This window comes from Gavialis gangeticus, unplaced genomic scaffold (assembly GCF_001723915.1).
Source record: "Gavialis gangeticus isolate Ggan-Ray unplaced genomic scaffold, GavGan_comp1, whole genome shotgun sequence".
NCBI lineage: Eukaryota > Metazoa > Chordata > Crocodylia > Gavialidae > Gavialis > Gavialis gangeticus.
The window spans coordinates 98,356,333-98,368,734 of NW_017729024.1; the positions used below are offsets into that span (position 1 = coordinate 98,356,333).

General features: G+C 40.5%; 1 protein-coding gene across 2 annotated transcripts in view; it reads right to left on the bottom strand.

Moving 5' to 3' along the window:
* PCSK5 (proprotein convertase subtilisin/kexin type 5) overlaps window positions 1-12,402 on the bottom strand; it is a 461,635-nt gene that overhangs the window by 224,320 nt on the left and 224,913 nt on the right. For both annotated transcript variants that reach the window (XM_019517436.1, XM_019517437.1), the window contains exon 10: window positions 92-195. In XM_019517436.1, the coding sequence (XP_019372981.1) occupies window positions 92-195 (104 nt within the window). The remainder of the gene's footprint in view (window positions 1-91; window positions 196-12,402) is intronic.

A 12,402-nucleotide genomic window follows, 5' to 3' on the forward strand; every position in this document is an offset into this window, starting at 1 on the left:
TTAATGTGCAATAAGGCCCTAAAATGATCTCTCTCTCAAAAAAAAAAAAATCATTTTGCCTCTACTAGTGAATAAGAAAGAAAGCTCTTACCCTTATAACCAGCAGCATTGGTTTTCCAGTCATTAGCATTTAGATGTCCTGCACGTGAAGTCCTTACAATGATATGCTGTACATCTCGCCAGGTCAGAAATGGACTAAGGAAAAAGGAAAAAACGAAGTACAAATTAGATTATTTCTACCAAAAAGGGAAAAACAACACTCACAGGCAATAAACAACTGAAGCAAAACCCAAATCTTCAGCAACTCCACTAATGGTCAAAATTACCCAGCCTAAACTTACAGGGTAATGCTCCAAATTAGTTTTACCTCAGCCATTCATTTCCAGTTGAGAAAAGTTCATTTATTCATAAGCAGCCGGTAATATATACAGTATTGCATACCCATGAACCTGTCATGCTTTTTTAAAGAGGGAAAGATAAAAACTGTTTTTCACCTACAGATAATTAATATAACACCAGCTGCTTCATGTTACATGTGTATGTGATTTCCTATGCTTATATTAGAGATACACAAGGGAAGAAGCTTCACTGAAATGCTTCCTAAATCACAATCATCAGGACTGCATTCCAGCAATATCTTTCATACTTAGAATGCCCATTCTACCCACTATGGAAGCACAAACCAATGTTGTCACTGTCACCCAGATTCACTACTGAAAATCATGGAGAGCTCAATCTTTAATTCTTTATGCAGCTAAAATTGCCAGGCATGGTTTTTGCCATTAATGGGAAAGTGTAATATAGGTGTAAATTTTGATAATGGGTAAATGATGACTCCATCTGCCAGGATGACAAAGAGGCTCTTGTTTGGGTTTTCAGTTTGAAATTACCTACCTATTTATGCTCTCAGAATAGAGGAAAATATCAGAAAACATAACCTTTCTGGTGCTCTTTGACAATCATATGGTTTTGAAGCAGACTTCCTTTTGAAAACCACAGCTGAAAACAACATAGTTATGGTAGTTTTCTCATTTGTTCTGTTATTGATAAGGGGAATGTTTTTGCAAAACCTCAGTTAGTGGGGAGCAGGAGGAGCTGAAGAATGGAAATTTTTGCATCATATTTGACAACAAGTAAATGAAAAAAGAGGAATTGAGGAGCCAAGCTCATTGTCACTACCAAACATCCTCCTCTGAATGCTCATATGGCCACAGAAATGAATGGTAAAACTTTCATTAATTTTAATGTTGCAGAACCAGGCCCAATACTGGTTGTCTGTACTCTCCAGTGAAGTCAGGAAGGCCAAAGCTCAGCTGGAGTTGCAGCTAGCAAGGGATGTGAAAGGTAACAAGAAAGGCTTTTACAAGTACGTTGGTAGCAAGAGGAGGATCAGAGGAAGTGTGGGTCCCTTACTGAATGGGGGAGGCAACCTTGTGACAGAGGATGCAGAAAAGGCTGAAGTGTTCAGTGCCTTCTTCACCTCAGTCTTCACAGGCAAGGTCAGCTCCCAGATTACTGCACCAAGCGGCTCGATTATGGGAGGTGGTGAGCAGCCAACAGTGGTGAAAGAACAGGTTAGGGACTGTTTGGAAAAGCTGGACATCTGGCCATGTGGCCAGAGGGGATGCACGTGAGGGTGCTGGGGGAGTTGGCTGATGAGATTGCAGAACCACTGACCATCATCTTTGAAAACTCATGGCGATTAGAAGAGGTCTTGGATGATTGGAAAAAGGCAAACATAGTGCCCATATTTAAGAAAGGGCAAAAGAAGGATCCAGGAAATTACAGTCTTCCTCACCTCAGTCCCTGGAAAAGTCATGGAGCGGATCCTCAAGGAACCTATATCTAAGCACTTGGAGGAGAAAGTAATTAGGAATAGTCAGCAAGAATTCACCAAGGCCAAGTCTAGCCTGACCAACATGATTGTTTTCTGTGATGAGATGACTGGCTCTATGGATGTAGGGAGACGAGTGGATGTGGTGTACCTTGATTTTAGCAAGGCTTTTGATACGGTGTCCCACAACATTCTCACAGGCAAGCTAAGGGGATTTAATAGCAACAACATTCATCTGCCTGAAGGGAGTTTCAAAAGAGAATGGAGCTAAACTGTTCTCAGTGGTGACAGATGAGAGAACAAGGAGCAATGGTCTCAAGTTGCAGCAAGGGAAGTTTAGGTTAGATATTAGGAAAAAAGTTTCTCACTAGGAGGGTAGTAACACACTGGAAGAGGTTACCCAGAGTTTTGGAATCTCCATCCTTGGAGGTTTTCAAGACCCAGCTAGACCTTGGCTGGGATGATCTAGTTGGGGATGGTCCTACTTTGAGCAGGGGGTTGGACTAGATGACCTCCAGAGGACCCTTCTAACCCTAATTTTCTATGATTCTATGATTCATTGATTTTAATGTTGCAGGACCACGCCCAATATTGGTTGTCTATACTTTCCAGTAGTTAGGATGCTAACCTAGAACTTGAGACACTAGGGTCAATCCCTTTCTCCAGAACAAATTTTTTGTGTGACCTCATACCAATCACTTAAGGCATGGAGATGCATACATTTAGAGCCATTTTGAAAGTGGAACACTTTCAAAGGGCAGCAGCTGTTGCATTCTAATTGTTATGTCTGGATGAGCCAGGAATGATGCACTGTACCAAAATCATGACAACTTTAACCCTGGATGAGGCAGTGTTAAAGCTGGAGTGGTTTTGCTCCATTGTTATCATTCACAGCTTCTCCACATGCGACAATCAAAACAATTAGAATCCATGTGCAACAATCAGAATTAAACGTTCCCCTTCTGAAATGGCTCGAAATGTATGTGTTCATACCCTTAGCCTCTCCATGCCTTACTTCTGCCATTGAAAACATGGGGCAAAACTTCCCTGATTCAACAGTTACTGTAAGGAATGAAAATTATGAAATGCTCATATTCTCCATAAGTGGGTGGATCCTGAAAGTGCTCCATGAATGGAGTATTTAATAGTTTCAATAAGAAATTTCCTTAGGTAAAATACAGAGAGTAACAGGAATAATCCAAACAGGTTGATTCTTCTGTGACCATTTCTTGTCCCAGGAAGACACAAAAGAAATTCCCTGCCCTGTGGCATTTGGTGTCAGAATGCTTTTCAATATTTTTCTAATCCCTTTTCAAATCTGCCAGAACATCTTTTTTCATGAATTTAACCTTTTGATACACTTTGGTGGATGCAATATGGTATTTTGCTTGTTTTGTTATAGAAGTGTCTAAAATCAAGCTGCAATGAAACAATCTATGAAAATGCATATAAAGCTTGGTATGAAGAAATGAATGTATTCTTTTCTTGCTGAACTGCATACACGGGGGTTTCTAAGCAATACACAATTAATATCACAAACTTTTGTTTCAGGAAATTGGAACTCCCTAAGGAAGCAGTAGGTACATAGAAACAACTGCGAACACTCAAGCCTTCTATGGAAAAATCCTTATGCTTTCTTACATAGTGCAAAGACTGAAATGTACTGATGGGAATTAGCAAATTTGTCATCAAAGGAATATCATCTGTCTGAATGAGATTAAAGCAAATTAAAATTGATTACACTTGAGCATTGCAATTCACAATTTCACGCAATGCAGTTCAGCCAGGGGAGTACAGAAACTACACAGATATATAATATAAGTTTTATATCCTTCAATGTCCTTACAATTTAAATGTTTGAAATAGGACCAGAGGTTTTCTTAATTCTTTTGACCAAGTAGGTATTGTCTAGAGTAGCTCTTGTATACTGTCATGGAGTTGTGAGTCACATATGCAAGGGACCGAGTCATTTACGCAGATGACAACTCCACAGTTTTGCCTCTTTTTCTCTTCTTAATGTTTATTTGGTTGGTTGGTTTTGTATTTTGGATGCATTCTATTTTTCGTTGACCCTTGTTTCTTTGCAGCAAGTCATCCTTCAAGTTGTGTGGGGCCAACTGCACTCTGATACAGTCTAACACCAAGAACCCTTTCTAACTACCAATGGCATCATGGAAAGCATTCTGCATTTCCTTGGTACCAACACAAAAAGTGTTCCTTATAGCAGAGGCTTGGAGAAACTGATATATAAAGTTCAGCTGAAGAAGAAAGACTAAGTGAACTCATTTTAGTTGTTTTTAGAACTTTGTATATGTCCTTCTTAGCAGGGTCAGTTTAACTAACCATTTAATTTCTCCCATGTGCATAATGGGTGGTAAGGAGGTTTACTGTTAAATTATTGCATTATTTTTTAAGATATACTGGTACCTTTTGGTGATAGACACAATAAAAAATGTACATAATTAAAATAATGTCTTTTCCAAAAGGGAGGGATCTCTTCAAACTAGACAGAGTGGTAGGATAAAAAGCATTTATCCAACTGAAAATCAGTAAAAAAAACAACTGCAAAAGTGAATGTCATGGAATGTAATGGGCATTAAGGGCTTGTAAGATATGGTATGTCTGGAAAGACACATAACATGCTTTAGAAAAGAATCAATAAAATTTTATACCAGCTCAGGAATTTCATTGGGAGTTCACGTAAAATCTTAGGAAAACAGCACTGGTGCAGGCTTTCAAGGCTACCTCTGAGAATCCCACATATTTTTTATAAATTGAATTCTGTATAATCTACAGCTTAACAGTGTTTTGCTTACAACTGGTTAAAAAAAGGCACTAAAATATTCTTATCAGTTTTAAAAACAGGATTGTCAAGACTGCCTGATTATTTTAAATGGATGAGTGGCATGGTAGAGTCTCCCCACAATGACTACTGAATTCTTATTAATGGGAATTACGCTTAAGGTTCCAAGAGGAGAATGCATCCTTCAATTTGGGTTTAATAAAAGATAAACTCAAAACATTTAAGGCTGATCTTGAAAACTGACCTACCCTGAAAACTAAGCTACCCTGCCAGCTCACAGGAAGCACCTGCTGGATCCAACTATTCCCCAAGCCTCCACTGGAAGCAGCACCTGGTGGGCTTGTAGTACATGCACTCAGAGAAGAGTTGGATCTGGTGGGTGCTGCCTGTGAGCTGGGGCAGCACCTGTGCAGCTAGGACCCTGTCCAGACAGCCCTGGAGGCTACCGCCATCACAGAAAGGAGGACTGGACACTCCTGCAGCTCAGGAGCGGCATGGCCTGGCAGCAGTTTGCACAAACAGGCTCCACCGAGGGGGAAAAAAAAAGCAGTAAAGGGCCTGATCCTTTTTCTTTTGAATAGCTTGCCTGCCTCTCCCACAGCTGAGGGGTGAACTGCTGGTGGGCCCTGAGCTGCAGGGGGCCCTGGACCATCCATCTATAGCAGCGGGTGCTGCCCCAGCTTGCAGGAAGCACCCAGCCTATTCCAGCTGTTCCCTGAGCACGAGCTGGGGCAGCACCTGCCCACTAGCACCCTGCCCAGGTGGCCCCAGGGGGCTCTGCCATCATGGAAGGAAGGCCTGGGCCTTCAGTAGCTCAGTGGCAGCTCAGCTTACTGGCAACCTACCCCCCAGCCATGGGAGATGTGGGTAGGCTCCATGAAACAAAAAGGATAGGGCCCCTCACTGCTTCTGCCTTCAGCCCACCTCTCCTGTAGCAGGGGGGTGAGGACTGGCAAAGGATGCAGTGTTACAAATAGCTAGGTTGCAAACTAAGCTACATGTGGATGTGGTTTCGCTAGCAACATAGCAAACTCATTTAACTTGTAGAAAAGCTCTGCACGTATACAGCGTTATGCAATTAAACAGCAAAAATAGGTAATTTTCATCACATGTACAAGTGCCCAAAGACAGTAAAGAGATATGACAGCATAAGAATATTTAGCACATTTCTGTAGCTTACAATAGGACCTTCACTCTACTATGAAAAGAGCTAATGCCAGACTGAAATTTCCTTTCAACAGTAGACACCTCATTTGAAACCAAATAGGACTCCAACTGTTTGCCTAAAAACTTATATTTTTGTCAAAGCTTCTCAAAAAAACAAAGAAACTGGAAAGGAGTCAAACTAGCAGTTCATTTGGAGAGAGAATAGTATTTTTCAAAAAAAGAAGTCAGATCAGCCAATTTTAAAGCACCTGGAACAATCACAGAAGTAGTCAATCATTTGTAAAACATGTCAAAATTGGACCCTAAGTAAGTAAGCAGTTGTTCACTAGCCATGTGGACCACAGATCCAGACAAGATCTCACTGATCATAATTGATTTACCACGTGATTAATCGCGGTAGAGATAATGGCTATATATTGTGAAATGAAAGTATGTATTAACAAAAGCAGTACTAACACTGCTAGATAATGGGGTCAGTTTAAAAAGTGGACAATTTCCTTCAAAGAAGAAAGATCCTTGAATGTCTCATCTGAAACTCCCTTGGGATTATGCATATCAGACAATGCTCAAAATTACACCAGCATGAGCAGAAGTGAGAACAATTAGATACAAAATTATGTGTCCAAGGACCCTGCTAGCAGAAAACAGCTATAGTGTTATTGCACATTTTCAAGCACTAACTTTATAGCTGATTGGCTCTTTTTAGAGCTGGATAGTCATTTTATCATGTGATAATTAGTTTGCACATGTGGCCGGTCTAAATTTATTGTGTGATTAACCAGTTAATTGTTTGATAGTTACTTTGCATTTGTAGCCAGTCTTACTCTGCATGTGCAGACAGTCTAAATTTATTGCACAAATAATCAGGGGCCTAACAGATGATAAAAAAATGAAATTTAAGTCCTCATCTTTCATCTAATACTCCAAAGTATGGTCCTTTTTCTTTCCTTTTTTTCCAAATGTTTATAAAAGTGGTAAAAAAAATGTGGATATTGAACAAGATTAAAATAATGGATTATTATTGGATAATAATAGAAAGAAGTTCTGCTTTGTTAAGAAAATGGTAATTGGCAGGCTCAGGGGTGATCTGATGGCCACCTATAAGTTTATCAGGGGTGACCACCAGTATCTGGGGGAACGTTTGTTCACCAGAGCGCCCCAAGGTCGAACGGTTATAAACTACTGCAAGACCATTTCAGGCTGGACATAAGGAAGAATTTCTTTACTGTCCGAGCCCCCAAGGTCTAGAACAGCCTGCCATCAGAGGTGGTTCAAGCACCTACATTGAACACCTTCAAGAGAAATTTGGATGCTTATCTTGCTGGGATCCTATGACCCCAGCTGACTTCCTGCCCTTCGGGCAGGGGGCTGGAATCAATGATCTTCCGAGGTCCCTTCCAGCCCTAATGACTATGAAACCTATAAATTATGGCACAATTAATCAATCTGAAGATTAATCCTATTCTTAAGCAAGAACTAATAGCATTATCCTAACTGTCTAGAAATAACACAATAACAAAATGATCAGAGTCAAATTTTGAGCCTTTTACTCATACTGAGCAGCTTCCTTCTCAACAAGTAGTCCTACTGACAACTTTGGAGCAAGCTGCTATTAAATATGAGTATAGGGATCCAAATCTGTCCCTTTGTGTAATATTTAGGGCATAAATAAAAGTCAAATGAAACAAAAAGGTGATCAGTGAAAGAAAGACAAGAAACTTCATTGATTGTGATATATGACACTTGTAGGAACACATTGAGAGGGAGTAGAAAGAGACAGAAGTTATGCTTTGTTAAGAAAATGGTAAGTCAGTTAGAAGGAACCATAATTATTATATCAGGATGGACAATTAATACTTCATCATCACAACCGGGAGTCTGATCAGTCTATCTAAAAGAAATTTCTCATTAAAATGGCAGAAGAGTCCTTGAGTCTAATTGTGAAAAAAAGGTATAAGAAAATATATTTTAAATAAGTCAAAATAAAACACAATTTCTCAAGATTTACAAAGAGGAAACGTAGGCAAATCCAAAGTTGTCAGTTGTCCTATTTTGGAAATCTTAGCTATGACCAGATAGGCATGGATTATTTGTGCTATGAGTCATTTAAACAAATGGTATCTTTGGATTCCTCCATATCTGCTCTGGAATACTTTGTCAGATGATCATTTATTGAGGATTTAACAGGTTCTAAGGAATGCTAAAATTCAACTCTTAGCTCAGCAAAAGCATTTCTAGCACTCTTTCCATATGACTCCACCTCAAGAGGTCACACAGTACTTTTTTTTAAACAAAACACAACAAACAGCTGCCTGGCTTCTCCATAAATTCCCTGTCTCTCACAGATCAGCAAAACTCTTCTAGTGTTTTCTGCAGCCCTAAGGCAAACCCAACTCCAATGATTCATCCAAATTCTTATTCACATTTTCTGAATGATGAATTATAATATTATTCAAATGAACTGACAAGTTTCTCTCACTGCAAACAGAATAAAATATTCTTGGCTTCTTTTAACTCACCAAGATCTCCAAACAATTCTCCACTAGTAGTCAGGGTTGCTGGTAGAATTGGCAATGAAAAGCATTATGTTTGCAGCTTTTCGTTTTGCACCTTTTCTCCCCCTATCAGTGTCTGAGCTTTAACACCAGAATACCACTTCCAGGCTTAGCAAAACCTGTTGATGCCCAGAACATTGGGGTAAGGATGCTGAGAGTTGCTGCAAATTTAACTAGGAATGGACAATAAGAAATAGCACAGGCATAGGTAAAGCTCTATTCAGCACAGCACAGCCTTAATTTGGCAGTTGCTTCTCTGATACATGTACAGTGCCTGCCCCTGTTTTACTTTGGTAGCACTTACAAAATGAGTCATGTAAACAGAGATTGTGAGATGCGCTGCTCTGTGATAAAGGGTCATTCTTACCCAGTCCCAGAACAAAAACCAGAAAAAATTCTTTGTCCCTTGTGTCAGAAATCAAAGTGAGCCAGGTGAGAGATCACTGTCCTCTTCTCTGTTTCCCTCAGCAAAAGGGAGGTGTGTTGCCTTTTGTGATATGCTTTCATGATTTGTTGTCAGTGCACCTTACCCCTGTGTACAATGATATTCTGTGCTAATGAGAGCCAGACCTTCCCTGTCTGGCCCTCAGAGAAAATAGTTTTGAAGATCTTCATGGCTTTTAAGGTACACCATTGTCTTTCATGGCAGGTGAAGAGGGTACCTTGGGAAGATGCAGCCAAGTACATAGATGTCAAAATTGTAACCCACATATGTCTGAAAAACTGCAGATCCAAAAATGGAGCCCAGTGTTTGAAAGTCTAGACATGCAAACACCACACACTTTTGGTACATTTTGAATGACTTCACTTGTGTTGAATAGCATCTTCCTCAGCAGTCAGTACTGTTTGTTTTAATGCAGTAAAATACATCATGAACACATCTATTAAAATCTAGCCCTTTCATTAAATATGGAAATATCTATCCTGACTCCTGGGGCCTCCTCTGCTGATACAGTAATGGGGTCTCTAGTCATTATCCCAGTAGGATCAGAATTTCAGTCATTCTTCTTTTCTATAGCTATTTGTTTCTGCCCATTTCCCTCTACTTCCTTTGCTTACATCTTATTCCAGGATCAGGCAAACAGGTAAGGAGAAACTGTGCAAAAACTCTGCAAACAAAGGCCTCACTGAGAGTGAAACTGATTAGGATTGTTCAATTTAAGTTCATTTCATTCAGAGCTGCCTCTACAGGTGGCTTACTCGGTTGGCTTTTCTATTCAAGAACAGAACACTCCTTATGTAGAAGTACTGATATTGGTCAGTAAACATCTGTTGGGAGCGGGCCAGAGAAAGCAGACTGTAATCCATCCAGGTGCTCTGTGGGAAGATACTTTTGTGGATTTGTTCATGCCTTTGGGGCAGTAGTACTGGAAGTACTAACATAATCCTTACACTAATACACTCTGTCACCTGGAAGGATAAAGAAGGACTTGCTCAGGAGTTGTACAGCTTTGTCTGGCTTCTCCGAGTTCACCCTGAAGCAAGCCTAGGTGGCTTCTATAGTGGAGGGAAGCCCTGGGTGTTTCTGACTCTAAGACCTTGGCCTTTCGGTCTCTGTTTCTCCCTGGCTATCTGTGGGCCTCTCTCAGAGACCTACCTTCTAGTTCAGCTCCCGAGGAAGGGTCTTTACTTCTTGACACGGAGAGAGAAGTACACCCCAAAGTTCCTAGCAGCAAGACAGCTCCTCTTAAGTAAAGGCATTTTCTGGGGTAAAAGCCATCTAGCCAGAGATGTTCTGCTCCTTCCAAAGGGTTAAATAGTCTTGCTGTCCTCAGGCCAGCCTGCAGAGCCCCGAACACCCTAAAGTTAACTCAGCTCTCCTCTTTCCAGTCCATGTGGTCCTGAGCCCAGAAGCTGCTTGGCTATTTACACTCTTTACACTCTTCCCTTCACAAGATGACACCTTTCTTTTTCAGGCTGTTCTATCCATTGTGATGCTTATCTCAGCCTGCTTTCCTTGAGGCCCAGGACCTCACCTTTAATTCCACCTTTTTGAAGTGTCAAAAAAATGTCACATCTGTTAATATGCAAGGTCTATTTTGTCTTACAATAATCTCTGGGACCTCCCAGGGACTCTATCATCTTTTTCCATGTACAAGATAGTCAGGGAAACAGAAGCACCATTATTAAAACATGAATGGATTTAAAACATAAATACTACAATAAAATCCGTAGTCCATCACACACTCCAAATACTTGGTGATACTATCACAAAATAATAAAGCACAAAACTCCTAAAGGTTTGAATGTTTTCAATTCAAAAGTATGTTCTTAAACTCCTGTTAGAGCTCCTAGTTTGTGCCTTTGGTAATACCATTTTTTCCATCAGTTTACAACTCAATTTACATAACTTACTTTATACTTTCTAACTTATGTGCTTCAATATCTCCACTGTTTACCTCTGCATTCTAAAGTTTTAGGATGCATTTTATACCATGAGGAATTTAAAGTTTCCTGATTAGCTACAATTGCCTTTAATCCTTTGGATTATAGTTAGGGCCTGGTTTAAATTGCGGGGCCAGCTCACTTCACAGCAGCTCCTTTATTTTGGAGTTCCCCCCCATGTACCCTCCTGCTGCTGATTGGCGGAGGGGCCCTGACAGCCCCACTGCTTGCTCCTGATGCCCAGGAGGCAAAAAAGCGTGCTTTTAAATATGCCACTGTTTTTACTGCCCACTGCTTGCTGCTGACCGGACAGGAGGCAAATACCACAGCATATTTAAAGTTGTGGTTTTCACCTCTCAGCCATCAGGAGGAAGCAGTGGGGCCAGTGGGGCCCCTCCACCAATCAGTAGTGGAGGGTATATGGGGGAAACTCCAAATTAAAGGAGTATCCATGCTGCGAGCACAATTTAAAATAGGCCCTAATTACAGTCTTCTAGGGCTCATGTACATATATTTTTGCTGTTTCATGCACTGCAACTGCATGACTGTTTGCATGAGCAGGATTTCTTGTGCATTAAACTAAAACTCTTTGGACATAGTTTGGTTTGGCTCAACAGGAATTAAAGTGTCGCATCCATGGATCCATTGCATGTAAACACAAAGGCACTCAAAGATGTGTAATGAGTTTCTTTGTCCACCAGATGACACTGCAACTTTTTTATAGTTCATCTCTTCAAATTGCTTTGGCTTTCAAGTTGCTTCCACTTCTTTTTCTTGTGTGGCTTTTTCTTTTTTTTTCTTGTTTGCCAGTTCCTTGCTTCCACAGCTGCATGGCAAGGCATGGGCATGGGGTGGGTGGAGGGCCCCAGGCCAGGGGGGCGGTGCTGGACTGTCACGTTCTCCTGCAGCTCTGGCCAAGGACTGGGCTTAATTCGTTTGAAAACCTAGTGTGTGTAAACACAGCTGTGATGCTCCAAAATAAACAAGTTTAAATTTTATAAACCCATTTAATTTAATGAAGATTAAAACCTGTGGTGTGCACCAGTGCCCCTATTCTCCATGGTCAAAGGGGACAGGACAAGGACCAATGGTCTCAAATTACAGCAAGGGAAAATTAGGTAGGAAGAACTTTCTCACATGCATTGGAACAGGCTTGGAAAGGCTTTCCAAAGAGATTGTGGAATCTTCATCCTTAGAAGTTTTTGAGCGTAGGTTAGATAACACTAGCCTAGGATAGTTTAGACAGAACATTGGAACACATGACCTCCTGAAGTCCCTTCCAGTCATACTTTTCTATTATTCAATGATCTATTTATGTTTTTTACGAAGACACAATCTTAATTATATGCACACAGAATATGATCTATCATCCTAATTAGCATACATTATAAATACTGATCTGGGGTTATGCTCAGTCCTATAAAAACATGTAGAGATCCTGTCCTAGTTTAAACAGTTTACAATCTAATAGGAAGATAAACAAAGTCCTTCATACAGATGAACTGGGAGCTGGAGATGGAGGTGTGGTTGGAGGGCTATTTGGAGAGATTTCCCAGGAGTACATTTTAGAGGTATTGAAAAAGGCACACAAGAAGAAACAGACTGTTCAAAAGCTAGTGGGTGGGATGGGGGAGAAACATGAAGGTGAGAGAAAAACC